This window comes from Taeniopygia guttata, chromosome 1A (genome assembly GCF_048771995.1).
Source record: "Taeniopygia guttata chromosome 1A, bTaeGut7.mat, whole genome shotgun sequence".
In the NCBI taxonomy this organism is placed as follows: domain Eukaryota; kingdom Metazoa; phylum Chordata; class Aves; order Passeriformes; family Estrildidae; genus Taeniopygia; species Taeniopygia guttata.
Window position 1 is genome coordinate 44,263,990 of NC_133025.1, and position 20,578 is coordinate 44,284,567.

At 34.9% G+C, this 20,578-nt stretch overlaps 1 protein-coding gene across 5 annotated transcripts in view; it reads right to left on the reverse strand.

Moving 5' to 3' along the window:
- Window positions 1-20,578, reverse strand: part of CDK17 (cyclin dependent kinase 17) — a 90,353-nt gene that overhangs the window by 26,264 nt on the left and 43,511 nt on the right. For all 5 annotated transcript variants that reach the window (XM_012569108.5, XM_012569106.5, XM_012569107.5 and 2 more), the window contains 2 exons: window positions 14,750-14,914; window positions 8,503-8,636 (listed from right to left, as the gene is read on the reverse strand). In XM_012569108.5, the coding sequence (XP_012424562.1) occupies window positions 8,503-8,636; window positions 14,750-14,914 (299 nt within the window). The remainder of the gene's footprint in view (window positions 1-8,502; window positions 8,637-14,749; window positions 14,915-20,578) is intronic.

Consider the following 20,578-nt stretch of genomic DNA (forward strand, 5'->3'; position numbering starts at 1 on the left):
TTTTACACTATTCTTTCCTTACATATTCTAACTAAGAATGTGTATTATGTCCTACCTCATGACACACAATGCAAACAAATTAATTTTAAGACATTAGCTTGTGTCAGTAACAATTTAAACATTCTCATATACAACTTTTAAGCATGTACTTACTGTATCATTTTAGTATGAGATACCATGTGGAGTTTTTTTCTGAGGGTTGCCTTATCAAATCTCAGTACATTTTTGTCAAATGACAGTTAGTCCAGTTCAAGCCAGCTGGATCCTCTACAGAATTATGAATACAAAACTGCTAGAGGCAAAAATAAATATATAAAACCCCTCCAAAAAAACCAACCCCAAACCAGAGAACATATTTGTAAAAAAACTATAATTTGGTTACAGCTCTGCAGATCTTCAAGGTCTCAAAGAAAAACACCAGCATACACATGCACGAAAAGAAACCTATAGCATCATTGCAGCACACTGTTTTAATACCTTTTAAAATAGGTTTTGATTACTGTAATCAAAAAGACTATTTTAACAGCTGGGATGAGTTATCTATACTGGTCTTCCTTATATGTATATAAAGTTATCATCATTCCCCCATACAACTGACAGGTTTAGCTAAATTTTCATTGTGATGCATAAACTGCATTTTTTTCTGTGTTAGCAGTGTGGCTTATATCTGAATATTACATTTTTACTTTATACTTGAATGTTGTTATTGCTACTATTTTACTGAAAACATTAAATCACAATTACTCAATTATTATTCTGCTAAATTTGAGGAAATGGTCATCAAAAACCTCTTCTGTTAGCAGCAATAATGATAATACAATCCTAAGATCCATCTACAAAGGATCACTGCTAGATCTCACATCATAAATCCATGTGGGTTTTCAGCAAGTCTGTTAAAATGCAACATGATTTGAGAAAGCATCAATTTTGAGTACTGATTTAAGGGGCTTTTTTACATTTGGGATAGAATTGACCCTAAATACAGTGGAATTAATTAATCAATTAAATCAAAAGGTTTTTTTCCAAATATGTTAATCGAGTACAGAAAGCACTTTCAGGGATTTTATAATGAGATGTGAGCCCATGGGCCATTTCAGACTCAGAAGAAATACCAGTGACCACAGACAATGCATGATCTCTGCCTCCTGCCCAACACAAACACAGCTTGTCAGATTGGATTCTGACATGCCAGGCAAGGACAAGGAGCCAAGTGTAATCAGTGAAATATTATTATTACAAATTATAGAGTTAAATCTCTGGTTTAGGACTAGTTGTCACATTTTCTCAGCACATCTACTATCATTAATCAACAAAGCAAGGACTTTACCGCCAGTAGCTGAAGGAAGTTATTGCCAATGTCTACAGTAGCTACGGCCCTCAAGTAAGAATGCAAAATACATATAAATAATACAAAAATAAAAAGCATAGAAACCAGCATTGCAAACAGGTATCTTTGTTTTTGTTTACTTTAGCACCATGAAAAACTTAGGAAATGTGCTAAGCATCTTTACAGTAGTATTTGCAACAATTTGTATTTTTGAAGGCACAAAATTAGAATTACAGGCCAATAGGCTTTCTTAAGCAGGTGAAAAAATGAATTCTAAACACCTTCTTTTTCAAAATACTTTTAGTGAGAATTTTCATTTCATGGATATGCTGCTTAGGCTACCAACTAGCTGAAAAAAACCCTGCGATTTCACCCATTTTTCAAACAAACCACAGGCTGTTGTTTTATTTACTTTCTTTCTCCCATTAGTTTTAAAGATAAGTGTTTAAACTGTTCAGCACAAATACAGTTTTAATAAATTGCTTTCTAGGAGCTTCTATTCCTGAAATAGAATAGAATCCAATGAAACCAAACAAAACAAATACATGTGTCAGAAAACGAGTTTTGAAAAATATGAGAAAGGAGAAATGAAAATCAAATGTGAGACATTAACTTTCCTTTCAGCAAGTATATAAATATACAGGAAATTTGTGACATATTATACCAGAAACACTTGAAAATTCTTCTTCTGTTTTTTTGTTTTTGTTTTTTTGACTTTGTTTTGGTTTTTGTTTTGTTATTATTTTACTGTATCAGAAAGCTTGTCACAAAGTGGACTTGGAGAATATATACATGAATATAAAAATGATAACAACCATAAAGATATCATGTCTGATTTTGTTTGCCTGCTAAATTACCACCTATCAAAATACCACTCTGCAGCATGAGCTGCAATATAAACCCTACTGAAGTTCAGGGTCTATAGCTGTGTGACTCAGCTGTAGGCGCTGGACAGGAACAGCAACTAATAAAGCAAGCTCTGCCTCACTCACTACTACACCTGTGATTTTTAAACACAGATTTCTGTATGTTTTCATCAGTTTCTGTAACACAGTAATAACAGAAACTGCCCTGAAAGGAAAAAAGGTAGTGTAGGTTACTAGCTTGTAAGAAAAATGAGGCCAAGAGGAAGGAAAAAGAGAAACAGAACACATCACTGCAAAAACAAACTCGGACCTTTAAAACAGTTCTTTATAATATTAATTACTACCACTAGCATTTACATCATCAACAACACTTAAAGTTACCAAAAGGTAAGTCCCATGAAAAAAGTGGCTAATTAAAAATAAACCAACTTCTTGAATATGAAAATGGGAAATCTGACCTTCCTGGACTGAAGTGTGGCTGAAATACTGGGTATGAAACTGCACCCCATTACTGACTTTTCAACTGATGCACTTCTGTGACTATGAGAGATGTTTTATAGATGACTGAACACATCCAATGTGACACTAGACTACTCCTTAATGGAACTTAAAGGAAATCAAAGACATCATGACACAAAACAAAAAAGTATATATTTTATCCTTATAGAAAGAACATTGTCTAGCACAGTAACTTTTCTAAAGGAGCATTTGCAAGTGAAATTCAAGAACTTTAGCACCAGAATGACAAAGGTTCCCAACAGAAGGGCAACATGTTAATTGCTGGTAACAAAGGCAGTTACCCTAAAAGGTCTAGTAAAAGGCATATTAAAGTCATCTATTATCTGAAATTCTTTTTCTTGTTGTAGCTTCAGTGTTCTGTAGAAGAAATAAGTCTGCCAATCAAATATATAAAAAGGACTTATCAGCTTAATCAAAACCATACTAGTAATTAAGAACATGCACTTGGGTTTTTAGAAGGGGGCTTCTGAAATCGCCAAGGGTCATGGAAACATGAAAGTAGGAGTTTATAAAAAGGGTGACACATTTTCTAGTGTAACCTTGAAAAAGGCTGAGAAAAATGATACAAGCATGACTAAATGGAGATAGTACAGTGACCACTGAAAATCAAATGAAGTCTTGATTTTATTCAGCTTCAATTTTTTTTCTGTCTAGTACTGAAATCCTCTGGTAGGTGATCATGTGCTTAGAATCACAGAAGTGACAATCAGAAGTCAAGCTACTTCTTTCTCAGGAGTCAGAGAAAAGCAAGTTAGACAAAACCCAGTAATACGGCACAGATAGTCCTGTAGCTGCCAATCACAGAAGAAAGGGGGAAGGAAGAAATGTTGCTCAGAGAAGGCCCCAAGTAGTAATGCCTGCTTGGTATACAAGGAAGCCTCCTGGATGGCTTCCAGGATGATTCAGTCCCAGGTATGCTTAGGCTACCTTGGATAAAGTTGACTTCCTGCTTCCAAAACTCATGGCAGAAGAAAATACTGTACTGCCCATGACCAAAAGCCTGGGTCAGTACTGCATCCAGTCTGCTCTTCAAGCATTTAAACAACTGAATGGAGCTGAGAGTGCCCTATTTGCACTTGAGAATGGGGACCTCAAAACCACATTCTAATCTGAAGCCTATGAACAAATTCTTAACACTTTTATCAGTTGAAAAATCAATTAATTTTGTGTATTTTTCTTAGGAGAAGGTACACTTGCCCAGGTAGACTAACAGCATGTTAAGTTACTCAGGCTGTGTGTCAAGACCCCCTAAGTAGTTATACCCTGGTAAAGAGTGAAGCTCAAAACAACCTTATTTCTCATCTACATTCTTACTTTTGGAAAATGACCATCACAACACACACCTGCCTACAGCATCAATTTGTAGCCTCTGTATTTCCTTCTGTTCAGCTACAAGTACTAACCCTGCAGCTAATCCCCTCAGGGGAGAATTATCCCTTACAGCAGTGTGGTAGGAGCAGTCTGATCTGGAACACACTTCTGTCACTGATGTGACAGTCGGATGGATAAGAACTGTTTCTCAGGATGAAATATCTGGGAAACAGGCTGGTGAACAGTGGGTTATGGCCCTCTGCCAGTTCACATGCTAAGACAGCTAACAGACCTTGGACTTCTGGGAAAGGGAAACAGATGTTTCAATTTGCACAGACTGCTTCTCCTTATTTTTTATCCACCACAGCCCTAAATGATGCACTCACTATCCACTGCATGGGCATAGGGCCCCCAGAGAACAGTTAGAGCTTGTAACATGTATTTATAATAATGCATTACTTCTTTATTTATCTTAATGCATTACTGCTTTTCCAGCAAAATCAAACTGAAATTGCTTTAAGCTATAGTTCCATGATCTGGAGAAATGTTTCTCATTGCATGATGAAAGCACCTGCACTTTATAAGTGTAGACATTCTTAAGCTGTATCACTGACACTTTAAAAATTAATCTATTTTGTTTGATAAACAATTCTACTGACTTAGTACATAATCATTAACATTAGCATGAGAGTAGAAGACATTATAATTACAACCTAACAGCTGTTTGAAGCCAAACTCTTCACACAATAAATGCTCACACCTACTGTCAGCATGGTTCCTGCCTGAATAAGTGGAAGGAAAGAGAAAGAAAAAGCAAAAGCATCTGCTTTACCGACAATTTGTAGCCTGTGGATTACAAGCAAAATAAAATTTATCGAGGCAACACAATGAGACTGGTATTTTCTCTTTGTCTCCTAAGCACAAGATAAGAAGGGACAATCATTAAAAAAAACCAATCTCGAACCACAATTGCAGCGTTGTCAAATTCAGAAGCAACCACATTATCATCTCCCTGTCACACTGGCCTAAATTATAACTGATGGGGGAATGGGGGGTGGATCTAACAGACTGAAAGCTCGTATTTCTATGGCTGCTGGTGTGGATAGAAAGTTTTCACCCCAGCAGATTTTTCACTGCAGAGCAGTGTTCTTTCTCATTGCACTATCACCACTTCATATTTAAAATGTTTCATAATTAGGTTACATTGCAGTATGATGATTTCCTATCTAAAGCAGGACAATTTAAGGTTATAAAACTTCCACTTTCTATTGCTATGGAGATTCTGCTGTAACAAGTAAGTTTTTAATTTCTCTCTCCACTGTCTATTTTGTATTTCTGTATATGAAAATTTTAGAAAGATCTGGCTTTACTTCCCAACAGAATCTTTCATATAATCTGCAGCAGAGAATTTATCTGCTCTTTGTCAACATTTTATTTGTAGCTATGCATTATTTAACTGCAGTGGGGATGGGCACTAAAAATCAGAATGCATATTCTAATGGACAAAATGTGTAAGGAATGATTGTTTTTTTTTTTGTTTTGCTAATTAGCACTTTGAGTACAGTATGCATTTTTTTAGCAAGCATTTAATAAAATATGGTTGGGTTGCTAATTTTCAGAATTCTAGAGGAAGTTCAAGCTGAGCATAAAAAATTTGGTTATATATACAAAATTCCTGTAACTAAAAAGGATGTGTCAAGGTTTCAACTTCACCTGATTAGTTACCTTCAAAACAAATTAGGACTTCTGTCAATTCAGCAGAAAGAGCCAAACATAACCAAGAAATTACGTACAAAACCACTATAAATACAGCACATATTGGTCAAACTAAACACAAGAAAGGACACAGCCATAGTGTGACAGGCACATCCATCATAGTGAGGAGGAACAAGGAATATTGCTTTATCGTGTTATCCAACTGTGTATGTTTAATCAAATACATTCTACAATGGATTTCAGCTGGGGCTCATGACTTCAGCAGAATACAGCAAAAACATTCTGTCACACATTTATTAATTTACTTCAACCTGTAATATACAGCATACAGCTACAACTCATCCTAAATGGCTATAAAGGGAATATGTCCTCAGGCTACCCAATGTCTAGAGACAACAGATCGCCACCAGCCATCAAAATAAAACTGAAATAATAGAAACTTACTTCTCAACACAGATTGCTTCTTTCTCTTTATATAATCACATAGCTACTACTGAATCAGCCAGCTCCATGGCAGAAATCCCACAAGGCATAGAGGCACAACTCTTTACAAGAGCAAAGAAACCTTGCTTTGGTTCCCTCAAAGGTCAAGGAAGCAAGTGATCCCACTCCACAAAGAACAAAATGAGTACAATTGGGTCTTCTGTGGATTTACATCTTGCAACTCAACTTGTATATGTATACTGTGGTTTTTAACTAGCAGTGGATACATTAGCTATGTGTCCCAATGCAGAGCTTTTTTCACAGAAATTAATAGAGACTTAAAATCTGAGATTTCTAGCCCTCTGTCAAAACTGACAGAAAATGACCCATGGGATAAGTAGAAGGAGGAAAATACAGGCAGACAATGTATTCACTTAAAGCCTTTTCACTTAGGAAATGAGAAAGTTGAATGAAAAGATTATCATTAGAAAGGTATTTTAACCAGAGCTATGAGATTGTTGCATTTTCCTCCCTCTGGAATGCACAAACAGGTACACGTCCAATTTAATCTGCTACAAAGTACTTCTAAAAGGCAAACCTAAGTCCAGCAAAAATATCTCTCATTCTTAAAATTCAGAACTGAGACTGTCTGCACACATCAGCAGGGAATCTTACAGGAAAAGTCACTGTATCAATACTACAGTGATTTCAGGGAAACATTACAATTCTCACAGAATATACATGAATAGATGCCAAAAAAACATTTGTTCTCTTGTTGGCTGAGCAAGTCAATGAAGAAATAATGCTAATTTCAACAGTCAGAAGCAAGCATTTGGAATTTAGAGGAAAGTGAGAAAATTAGCATTGCATAAACAAAACTTAAAAGTTTCCCAAAGCCTCTTAAACAGTAATATTAGAATTGTTTTACAACTGAAGAGGCAAAGGAAACGATGCTTTTATTTGAAAAAGAAAATCTTCTAAAAAATTAGATAGGAATTTCCAGACCTTTACTATTCCTGAGTTCTTTACTAATTTCTTTTGGAGTTTTTGAATTCCAATACAAAAGAGAATTCTTTAATGGTTCTTTGCCCTCTCTGGAAGACTTGATGGATTTCCATTTCAGTTTGTTGTTTTTATTATGAATCATTAATTTATTTTTTTCTTTCCTGTTCTAAATATGCATTTCAAAATGGAGACGTAACAGACAATGAACAAAAAGCAAATAAAAATTTTAAGTCATTTCCTTGATTTTTAGTTTCTCCATCATACATTCTGATTAGCAGGTTTTCACAATGCCTTTTTTCCCTAATTTAAGTATCCTGAATAAACCAACCACTACTCTTTCTCAAGCTAGGAGAACAAAAGTCTAGATCAAATAATACAGAAATTTAAGAATTTGAATACAAAACCTCCCATGTGCAAGAAACTATCTAAATAATTAATACAACTAATTCACACATTTTAAAAATCATTATCTGCACTATATGCTTGGAGCCTTGGAATTCCAAGCATAACAGAATGCCTCACAAATAAAAAATTTTTGGCATGTACACTCTACTGTAACTTATCCAAATCAGTTTCCTAATCCAGTATTTGATATGAGCCTTGAATAAAGATTCAAAATCTTACAGCTATGCTTATTGCTATGTATACTATAAAGCAGCAACTACAAAATTCTACACACTTCTGTAACAAAGCCATCATTATAACTGTAACTTTTATACACTCTAGAAAAAGGGAAGTGTTCTGTTTTAGTTCACCAAGGGAAATGACAACAAAGCAAGCACAAGGGTGGCTAGTATTCATAATGAGACCCATAAATAAAGGAAATTATGCGCACAGTTATTCATAAGGTACTTTTCCTCCTTTTGTTTACCATCCTGTAAAGTTCCGTTCATGAAAAAAAAACAGGAAGAGAGGAAAAGGCTGAAGCAGTCAGGACCGCTGCTGCTGTAGCATTAGTTCTGCAAAGACTAGAAAACAGTGTTAAGTAAAAAAAATCTAAACCATGTATCTTCTTGAATACATTCAGTGGCTTGCACACAGTGCAACAGAAAGCTATTAAAATGTTACACTTCAGAAATTCCTCCCAAAAATTCAAGTTTCAAAACATATTTAGATTTTCAAAATTAGCAGCTCATAAAAAGTGCAAGATAACCATTGTTTTGTGTGATAAAAGGAGACAACTTTCAATAATATGAAAGTAATGCTCTCTCCATTAAATATATGTCAGAATGGTTGGTTACAGTTAATTGAGAAGACAACCAGTTACAACAAACAATTAAAGCAATTCCAACTCTCCTGTCAGTTTAAATTATCATTATATGAAAAGTGAATTACCTCCATTGAGATTCGTCTGTGTATCCGGTTTCTAAGACACACTCCTGTGGGAGACTGAACTTCATCAGATGACGTTCCAGAAGCTTGGTCACTTTCCCCATCTGACCCCATTTTCAAATTTTCATGAACAATATCTTAAAAATAATCCAAAGAATTGAAAATAGTTAAATAGTAAGGCATCAAACAGCTCTTTTGTACAGATGGAAAAGAACTGAATCATTACTGTGCATTGAGTTACACAGCTGAGCCAAAGACTCATCACAGCCACGGCAGTCTTGATATATACTTTTTATGCCTCAGAAATAACCACAAAATGAACAGGATTACTTTATAGGAATTCTATGCAAAAGTATTTGAACTGTGGCAGAACTCAGTTTTCCAAAACGGAAGACAGACATTCCAATCCCAGCTGTAATTCCAAAAAGCCAACTCCCACTCCCTGCTTTAGTTCCTAAAATCCCTCAGTACCATTTCTCTTTTAGCTGCTCTTGGATATACAACATTGCTGAGAATAATTAACATTTTCAAATCAGACTACCTAAGATGGTAACCTAAAAGAATCTTCAGAAAGCTTTAAAGTTCTACCAAGGGATATAGTTGTATTTTCAGAAATGGCAAATACAGAAGCTTCAAACAGAAAATCCCCTGGCATCCATGTATGAAGTCAGGGGATGTATTATAACCACCTAAATCAAGGCCCACAATATACAAGTGCATGCAGTAGAAGACTTGACTTTTAAGAGGTATTAAGTGAAATTAGTGACCTTATGGAGGAATTTACCTAATTGCTTGAGTTATGTGATGCAGGACTTTCATGTCAAATGAAATTGTTAATTTTTAAACAATCCTTAAGATTCATGCACATAAAAGCTCGTGTATATTGTATGTACACACACATATATGCATTGCTTTTAAGAACCAAAGGATTTTTCAGACTTTGGAGACAAACACCGTAGTGAACAAAAGAAAATCAAGGCAGTGGCATTATACCATAAAGACCCAAATGGTTTGTAAAAGAACATGCGGGAAATTGGTCACAAAAATAATTCACAATGAATAATGCTCCATCATCAACTTTGAAATACCTGAACTCCAAAATTACTCTAGAAATTATGTACCCATATATATAAAGTAGGATCTTCAAAAGACACCAGTTTCTCTATCTTCTAGAAGGTGTAAAAGAACTTGAGGAACAACTAAAAATCCCAAAACTCCATCCCTAAAAAATGATAACATTAGCTAAATACACAGAGATCAATTCAGCCTTACCACCAACACACCTGGAAGTATTTAACATTTGCAAAGCAGTACAGCAAATTAAAAAAGCCCTCCAAAACCAAAAGAGAAACTGCAAGTTCCATCACCATTAACAAGCAAGAAAATTGGATTTTCTGGAGAAAAAAACACCATTAGGGCTATGTTTCATTATCTGCACATCTTCTAAAATATTTATTGAACTTGGCTCACATAGAAGCATGCACACTTCAAAGGAACAAACTCTTCCTCAGTACAATCAATTTCCTTTTATGGAAATCAGAATGGATATAAAAAGAAAGATTAATTTGTAAGTTATTAGCAACACATATTTTAACTCAGAATACTGTAATTAAACACAAACAAAGCATGCATCTCACACACAAAGCAAATTTTCCAGCAATGATGCAGATTTATATTGGCGTTCTATTAAAAAGCCACACTGAATCAGAATTTTCCCTGCAAGTCATAGTCAGATTTGGACTAAATTAAAAAAACAAAAAAATATTAACTGGCACTCCTTATATCTCCCTATATAATAAGCAATCTTCTAATTTCAAACAAGCTAAATACTTACCAATGCTTCTAAAAGCATGGCAATTTGAACCGCAGGAAAAGGTTATCAGAATGCAGTTCCTAAAGATCAGCCTTAGTTTTGAAGCTAAGCAGAAAAAATATGACTCTCTTTTGCTAAGTCACTAAGAAATGTCTTATTATCTGTAGTGGCTTGAGAGCTGTTTAAAAATCTCTAACAAACTGTGGAAAATTAATTTTATTAATATAAAAGCATTATTGAAAACAGTACTTGTAGCAAAGCTGTTATGCCAGCACTGTTATATCTGCTTTAATAGCACAGTCAGCATATTGTTTCTTTAATAAAAATAATTTTTTAAAATACTTTTCTGAGAGGTCATGTAATCCAATTCAGCAATTACTGCTCTTTAGAGTCTGTTAGTAAAATGAAGTGTAGCAGCTACTGACAATTGTGCCCCAATCTATTTATCCTCATGTTAAAACAAGTCCATTGGTTGGAACCCAAAGTCTACTTTCTTTATGGAAGCTAGGCAAGAGACAGTTATCTCAGCAATCTCACAAAATAAAAACTGACAAAATTAAAGCAGTACTGGATTTTAAGCCATGGTACAATTACATAATTTCTTTTTTAGAGAGACTGATACTTTAAATAAAGTAATTATGGGACTGATACGGTCATATTTTTCACATTTAATTCATAAAAGCATCTGTATTATGAAATTACTAGTAAAAAAAGACAATTGGAAATGCAATGCTCAGAACTACATAGAGCACCCTAGTTGACAAAGATAATTCTTCTACTAAGAAGATCGCCTATGAAATAACACACAACTAAGAACTATTTCAAGAACTAGTACCACAAACCCATATAGTTGGGACAGATAATGTAGCTGCAATGAGATTCTGTTCTTTATAAATCAGGAATGTGAAGACAAAGAAGGTCTGTACCATTCAAATCTACAAATGCAGTATTTAATACTTATATAAGATGATGATTTGAATACCATTGTGATATGATTAATTCTGGTAAGTCTGGTTAAGCTACATACCCAGAACCAAGAAGGTTTATGCAGAATACTGGCTGGAGCAAGCAAAAATGTATCATTAAGCACATACATTTCCAATGGGCTAAATACCCAGCTGCTCCTATCTATAAGGGTTTGCAGATGTTTTAATTATTTTCTAAATAGATATAATTTTAAGCTTTTTAAAAATCACTTGACTGTGCTGTCATCTGATATAAATGCATCCTTTTATTTGATTCAATTAAAAAGGCATTAGTAGAGCCTTATGTTCATTATTTTAATGGCATAAACCCCAGACAAAAGCATTAACCCAGACATTTTAATCATTTTTACACAGGTGCACAATGATGTTTAAATAAGCAATGATGAAAACCATGCAAATATTTCCTTAATTTCTCTAAGCCTTTCTATAGACAAGTTTACCTGCATGAAAGCTTGCTCGCATAGTCTTCAGAGGTTTTAATCATTCAATAATGTATTGAATTGCTTTCACTGCGATACCAAGCCATTCTGTTACATAGATATTTGTTTTAATGTACTCTACATATCTTATTAGATATTCAGAATGGCCATGTAATGAAAAGCTAGGTGTAGATGACTACAATATAACAGGGAAACTGTAGAAGAACATATAAAGGAAAAGGCTGTCCTCATTTCTGCACACACAGCAGAAGAAATTAATACAGGGAACCTGTGGTGCAGCAAATGAGAACTCCTCCAAGTGAGCCATAATCAAAATCACTAATTAGTACTGAGTCAGACTTCACTATCTTTCCACCTTATTTCAAATTATTGCAAAAATAATCATTCTACTTGCATAACTGATTTCTTCCATTATGCACTTTTCCAAAGCTTACTTTTCTATGGAGTAGCTACACTGTACAATTAATTTCAGTGATAATATAATTCAAATTGAGGAAGACCATAGTGAGAAATTGCCTTTGCCGTTACCATTACTGAACTATGAATGCTGTATGGAAACATAATTCTTTTCAAATAATTATGACAATGGAACAAAATTTCTTCTTAACTGCATCAACACAACTGGCAAAAGCAAGGATTAACTCTCTCCTGGCTGTTACTGCAGTTCACCAGCAGGGCCAGCTTCAGTTAGCTCAGCACATTCCAAGAGCGTCTCCAGAGGTGATGTTAATATAAATATGGAACAAGGACAGCTGGATTCGTTCTACATTAGGCCAAGTCAGGTCCAAAAAAGGTTTATTAGCTGTGGCGTCATCATGGACTGCAGCAGCTAAATGTTTCCAGAGGTACAAGACCGTAGAAGCTGTACATATACAAGTAAACTAAAAAAATCTATCATCTAAACCCTCATTCAGTAGTTTCACAATCTGGTCTGAAATCACCATTGTTTAAAATCATCCTGATAACTGAATACTGAACTTAAAATTTTTTTTTAAAAGGCACAGCTCAAAAATTTTTCCCTTACACAGCATTTTGCAAAACATAAAGCTAACAGAGTATTTCCAAGCAGAAATTATTTTTAAAGTATTTTGGCATTTTACACATCATCACAACTGCAGAAATTCAAGTTTAAAGCTCAAAAAGCAAGCAAAAGCCCAAAACCCTCCAGGGCTCATCAATCAATTTTTATAGTGATAGCCTCATTCAAACACAGACAGCATGAAGATGCATTTGTGGCATGTCTCAATTTAATCTGGTTTTCTTTAACGAAATAAACATCCTCTACCTCCAATGATTTTGTGGTATTTCAAGGATATCTTTCTGATATCACTTTCCTATATATGAAATAGAGGAAAAACTGTTGAGAAAAAAAGGTGGATGAAGAAAGCAAAGGAAAGCCTCATGCAGTGTAGCATATTTTACTATTTTGTTTCTGATGCCATTATCCCAACAGGGAATACCTCAGCTTCCTGAGGTTTAATAACAATTCTCATATAGCAGGAACAAAAGAAAGAAAGATGTGAAAAGGAGCAGAAAGAGGAATTGTGATAGCATATACTTGTACTCCTGTTTCTTACCACTAAATAACATGCACAAGTAACTTGTACTTCCATCAAATAGAAACTCAAGAAATGGCATTGTTGTATCCAAAGCAAAAAGATGTGCTTTACAGAGATACACAGAGCAACCAGGCCCAGTGGAAAGTGTCCTGCCCATGGTAGAGAGGTTGGAACTCTGATCTTTGAGGTCCCTTCCAACCCAAACCATTCTGTGACTCCATGATACACTCTGTACATCTATTCCATACTACTTAAAAAAAATTACATATTGTTGTTAAAGGCAACACAAGTGAAAGAGTACAGGCATCTCTGTACTCAAACATGTTTGCTACTCCTGTACTTAGTTTCTATATATTTAGTTTGACAAATAATCCATAAAGACTACATATTCAGATAAACACAGATTTCTCAAGCTACACAATTTTTTTAAAACTCTCTCTTCCTGTTAGATTCTTGGCAACTCAACTAAAGCTTGGTTTGGCAAAAGTGAAAAAGTAAATACTGTGTACAGGACTTGAGTGAAATCAGAAACTGATACAGTAGTCAAACTGTGAAGACTAAAACCAGTTTTCTTATGTGATAGCAACAGCTGCTAGAGTAAATTCAAAAGCATATTATGACTTTTTTCAGGTGGAATGGCAACTAATGCAGTAAAAAGGGATTTTTCTAAACATGATGAGTGGTATTACACCAAAGGAAGATACAAGTGGTTTGACTACTATCTTGAAAAATCATAGCTTAATCTCAAAGATTAGTTTATCACACTTCTAAAGGAGGGCAGGAAATTGAAAAAATAATAAAAACTCTAATTTAGCTGTGACTTGCTGTCATTTTCTAGTATCAATTAATTAGGCATAATTTAAAATAACATAAAAGCAGGATAAAACATTAGTGGTGACTGGAGGCAGCAACATAATAAATTACTTGAAGAAGAAAAAATACTTATTTGCTTCATGGAAGCACAAATATAGCTCAGGACCACAACAAAAAGATAATTATAGTTGAGTTGCCTTAATTTGTCTCTGAAAAAAACATTTTTTTTCTCTTGAATAATGAGATGTAATACAGTAGTTCTTTTAAAATTCCACATATAGGATGATTATCTTCTGTTTTTTTCATAGTACATTTATTGTACTTCTTGCCAATGCTTAACTGAGATGGATACATGGATTCCTAGCAAAATATTAAGAAAGAGTATTTTGTTACTTTTGTAACTTTTAAAGTTGTAAACAACTCACGGTGTTTTCTGTGAACTTTTCTAATTGCTTTCTGCCTGAAAACTTTGCGAGACATTCAGTGCCTTAAGAACAAATTTCTCAAACTCCAGAAAAAATTACTGCATACTCAGGGATTTATTTAAGCAGTAAGAGTATCTGCACCTCATGCTATGACTCAATACCAACATTATTTTTCACATAAAAATTAACTGAAACAAACAATGAAGGAAATTACCTAATCTGCTCCCATTTCTGGGCATTGCCATGAAAGAGCCGAGGCTGCCCCCTATGACGCTGTGTGGTCTCCGTAAAGGGGGCTTCTTGAAAGATCCCGTGTATTGGTGGAGAAATGAGTGCATGCTGTGAGACGTTGGAGGCCTGCCATTCTTCACAATAGGCTCTACAGTTCAGAAGCATCAAAATATTCATCGCCACAAGCAAGGAGGATTGTCAGGAACATGCCAGAAGAAAAAAAAAGAAAGAAGAAAAAGAGTTAGTAAACAGGAATTCACCAGTCTGGTAAAGTTATCTTTCATGCTAACAGCAGACCACCATACTATGGCCATTTCTCTATTAACAAACAAGCTCAAAACATGGCATTAAGTGCTACTCAAACTTAATTTTACTAAATCCTGTCACTCTGCTGGACAAGTAAATGCCCTGAATATACAGTCTTAGAACGTCAATAAAACCACAACACTGTAATTATTTTCTTCTGTCTTACTGCACAATATTTCAACTTTACTTTTAAACAGGACAGCTGTTAAATCAATTATGATGAGCAAATTCAACTATAAGCTTTCAAAAATATTTTCCCTCTCCAAATTCTTGTGGATCACTAACATCAAAGCCTTGCCATTGGAGATCTTTAGAAGTAACTATACCCATCTATACCTCCCAGAGCTGTCATGCCATAATTAAGGTTATTAACTTACAGCGTATCAGAAAAATTAAGCATTCAATTTTTTTATTTTGAATTTCTACTGGATTGTGTTTCAGATGATTCACAGATATTTTTAAAAAAAACTTATTATCATTGATAAGCACTTTCTAAAAGAATGAAGCGCTAGAAATTTTTAAATCTCATTTAGGACTGTGAGCAGTATTTGGATAGTCATGTTCCCTCAGCAACCTGACTCCTCATACATGGACTAGCCCTCAAGGATAGACATGGTCCTAGAAGCAGGCTAACTCTGAAAACACTAGGGTTTTTTTTACCCCCAAAAGAAGCAGAACAGATGCCCACTTGCATTGAATGTCATGACAGTGGACTTAGCAGAGCCACCAATGATGTAATTCATACAAGAAAATAAAGATTAAATACTCTCACTTCAGAAAACAAGATCAGAGTCATCTGGCAGCTACATGCAAGTATTCTCCCTATACTAGAAAAAGCTATGCTCAAAGAACAGTTGAGATTCAAGTAATTATGTTTTTCCACTATTTGATTCTTATACACATTACAGATTCATGTTTGGTATTATTCAGAAGACAGAAAAGGCAGCAGCCACGCACTGAGCAACCACAGTGTGAGGGTTACTGAATGGAGCAGCACCCACTGGAGTCACTGCTCCCAGGGTGTGCTCAGAGCTTCACTCATGCCTCTTGGGACAGGAAGCTGTATGGGATGCTATTTTGTCACTCCACCCTATATACCTATACGCAGGGATCCCAAAATCTTGCTTTCCCTTCCAAAAAAAGGGAGCAAGAATAATATAGCTAGAAGAACATATTTTATGGGAAGCAGAATTTCGATGGTAAAGGAAAGGAATAGCAACAAATACCTAATAATCTAAGGAAAACAGGATCCTGAAGGGAACATCCTCTCTCCCCACATATACAAAAAACTTCTAGGTACATTATTATGATAAGTCTGAAGCAGAGACAGAAGTACACAGACAGCATTACCCAAAGACAGGTCAATGACCCTAAGAAATAATTATGCAAGGAATTTTTGCATATAAATGTGAATAACACAGTGAGACAAAAAAACCCCCAAAAACATTAACTCAGCTGCTGCAGGGAAAAGAAAAATAAAAGCCCTGGGGAAAAATATGCTGCAGACCGAAAACAGAAAGGACATGTCAGCACTGTTACAAACCTGCCTACATCCTTTCATTAGCAACCTTCATAAACACAACATCAGAGTGGGTGAACATAAGGAAAAATACACCATACATCTGTGTATATATTTGTAAAGTATGACCAGGGTCTTCAAACCTCTGCATATCTCTGTCCCAAATGCTCATTTCTGTTCTAATAGTTTGCATCACCCTTTTGACTTAAGAGTGGTACCAGCTTCCTTGTTGCATGCCTTTAACAGCAGATTTATCCAAGCGCAGCAGGCAGCAAATTCCTCATCAAATTTTAGTAGAATCTACTACTACTTCCACATGACAGGACACAGGTTCACATTCAGCACAACTACTGCTTTTGAGAAGTTAACATCTGCTTTATGCTTTCCAACTTTTTTGCTAATTTGATTTGAAATTGATTAAATTTCTAGTCTAAACACTTCACATGAGTTTACATGTAGTGGTGAACAAATGAATAGTACCTTGTATGTTATGGCTTTTGTCTACTCAGGCTGAAAGCAATCTACCTTCATGAACTGTGCAGTATGTAAAAGAGGCCAGAATTTATGAATATACTGAATGTCTACACAGGGATTGAGTTTTATGTTCATTACTAACATGACAGCATGATGCGCAGATATGATTATTGAAAAAATCTGTTTTCCTTATGGCACTGGTAAATTTGTATGTATTTTACAGTTTAAAACAAAATTCCTAAAATATCCTAACATATGCAAAGTTCAGCTCAAATATAAGGATAAAGATCAAATTAATAAATAAATTTATATAAAATTAAAGATAAATGGTTGATATTATAAGATCCAATTATACAGCAATAACTTGCCATCACAGGTAACTATTACCTTCCTTTACTGTCCTAAGTACTGTACTAAATTGTGGAGCCCATTATAAAACTTCGCAACAATAATTTAGGTCAAGCAGTAGGACAGGCATAACTACTGGCAGACAATGAAGTGAAGGTTACAGAAGCACTCACATGACACTGTATTTCCGACTAAGACAAGTATTAATACTACTGTTTATAAGCAGGGGTTTAAAATCCCGATACGTGTTGATTTACAAAAAGGAGGGATTGAACTGCATATGATGGTATAACACATGGGCTTACATTTTGGAAAGTATATTTGTTATAAACAATTCAGTGTGCATTGCTGTACGTGATGAGCTTCTAAAGAAAGGGTTGCATGAATTCTGCATTCTGTTACCTCCTCCCTGCAAATGTGACAGTAACAGCCAAGAGCTGGAACAAATATTAAAAATTATCAAGCAAACCTTTGCTGGAAATTAATTTACAAGACTGTTTATTACAGTTTTCATGCATTTATGAGATACAAGAGTTAAATAAAGTGCTTTTGAAAGAACTACTCAACTCTCTCTCTTTGTCTCCAAAGACTCACAAGTACTTCTTTTGAAGTTACAATTTCATTTAATTCACATCTATTTTTTCCAGAATTATTAATACGTTGAATCACTATATTTGAAGTACAACATGGCTGTTTTAAGATGCAAGTTTAGTCAACTGTCTGGCCTTGAATAAAATGCATCTAAATTGTAAAAGGTATATGCCTTTACTACATGTATCTATAAAAACTGCTTCATATAGTAAACTGCTTTGTATAGTTTTATTTCTGTGATTATAGGCTTGATTCGTCTTTAAAAAATGTTTCCCCTATATAAAACTCATAAATATACCTTACTTTAGTGTCACTGTACTTGAAAAATACAACTCAGTAACCACATGCTGCTGTTGGTTTGATAGCTGCCGGCAAAATGAATGATGGAAATAAAAAGGTCAGTAAAAAAACACTAAAAAATTCACTGTCAAGTGTATGGATCTACTGCATTTTGACATCATGCACAAATCGGCTATTCCTCTCTCAAGTATATTACAGCATCAGAAGCATGACACAACCCACAGACCCACTGAAGGGCTGAAGAAGGCACCTGGGAATCCGCTGCAACCACCACCATCATCACCAGAGTGAAAAAAAGCCAGCTGTGGCAGGTTGCATACTGCACATAAAATAATTCTTCTGTGGAAACCCCCTGCCACAGGATGCTAAAACTACCCAAACTTGCAAGACTCAAGGGGAGACTGAATAAGCAATCTGCTCAGGGTTACCAACCACATAGAGACTTGCCTAGTTCAATAAGTCTCTGAGCTAGAAACATACAGTACACTGGGGAAATTATGCTGTACTTTGGGCTCTAATCTTGGACTTGTCCTCAGATATCATCCTCAGAGACTGGAGAACAGACAGGCAGAACTCCAGCTGTCCTAACAGCACAAGACTTCTGCGCCTGGGCACTTCACTTGTGTTGGCTGTTGCTGGCACAACCCTTCCAGTAAGGGTGTTATAACCATTTTGTCATTTGTTATTATATTCTCTTCTTATTTTGGCTACAACATCATGGAATCTTAGACTCATCTTCCAAGGAATGCCATTTCAACACTTTCATTTCTTAGGCAGCCTATTAAACTATCATGCAAATCTACTTTTTAAGTGTGAAAGAAATTAAAAAACATTCTCAGTGAGAATATTTATAAATATACTAATGTACAGGATGACCACACAGTTTTCTTTTCGTTGTCTCTGAATAATTTATACAATAGACAACCTTTAAAAAAGTGTATTTACATATGCACATTATTTTTATATCTATAAAAATGCACATCCCTTATTTTAAATGACACATCCATGCTATCTTGCTAAAGTGTGCAGCTTCAGCAAAGTTTAAAATTGAGCAATGGTGACTGTGCACTGTTGTATTACTCGATGTTCAAGTTTGGTGAGTGCTGAGCTAACCCTTTATATAATTTGGAACATTTTCTTGTACTTCTCACATTCTGTCATTCAAACCTCTGTTGCTATTGGCATAACCCAAAATAAATACAACAGCACCACTCAAAGAAAATACTGTTCAAAACACAATCAGCCAGGCTTAATAATGGTTTAAGAGTTGCTAGATCATGAAATGTTTTGGAATACACACATATATTTTAAGAAAACGTTGTACTTAGTGAGGGATCACTGCTTTACTAAGTTTGAAATAATGCCAACACCAATGCTAACAAACATAGCAAAACCAGAAAACAACACAAATGAACTACTGAAATCATTCAACTGTGAAGTGGCATAAATATATATATAAATATATATTTGAACATAAGTGGAACGGCTTCTTTTTTTAATTCATAATTATGACAACTGGCAGAGTCAAGTAGAACAGCAGTGTCTAAAACCAAGAAACCTGTCAGAGGAATTAACTAAACCCAATAATTTTATAAAAATGTCTCCTTTTCTTCCTTTAGCTGCAATTTAAATTAACCACAAACCTTGACCTGAAATTATTTATGAGTTAAGCAATTTTTCAATTAATCCACAATGCTTCTTTTCCTCATCCATCTATGATAACAAAGACCCACACTACCACTTTCTTTCCTGTGCAGGATTTACTTAACTGGATTTACTTAAGCTGAGCTCCAGAGAGCCTGCAGAATTGCCTGGTATTTCTTGCACAGCCTCAGCAACTGACATACTGTCACACGTCAGTCAGCTGATAGATTAAAGAGAGAAAGTGTTTTCATTAGGAATGTAAATGCATTTTAAAACACTTTTTAAGAATATATATCACTCAACTAAGTATTTTTTTAATGTCCCATGAGAATCTCTATTACGTGACAAAGAGACCAAGTTGTTTATCAGATTTCACTGCCTGAATTTTGTAATGGTATTTTCTTCAACTAGCTTTAATAAAGAATTAAATCACCAGCCATACAAGGTGACATTTTCCCTTAAATCAAACATCTCTGACAGAGCTCAGTATGTCTGCAAAAAAATGTATGATTCCACAACCATTATCCATTCTGGACACATAGATTGTACAAATATGTATTTTAAATTCATATAAATAAAGTTAAAATACACACATGGAGATTTTCTAATCAAAGTACGAGATATTGGAGA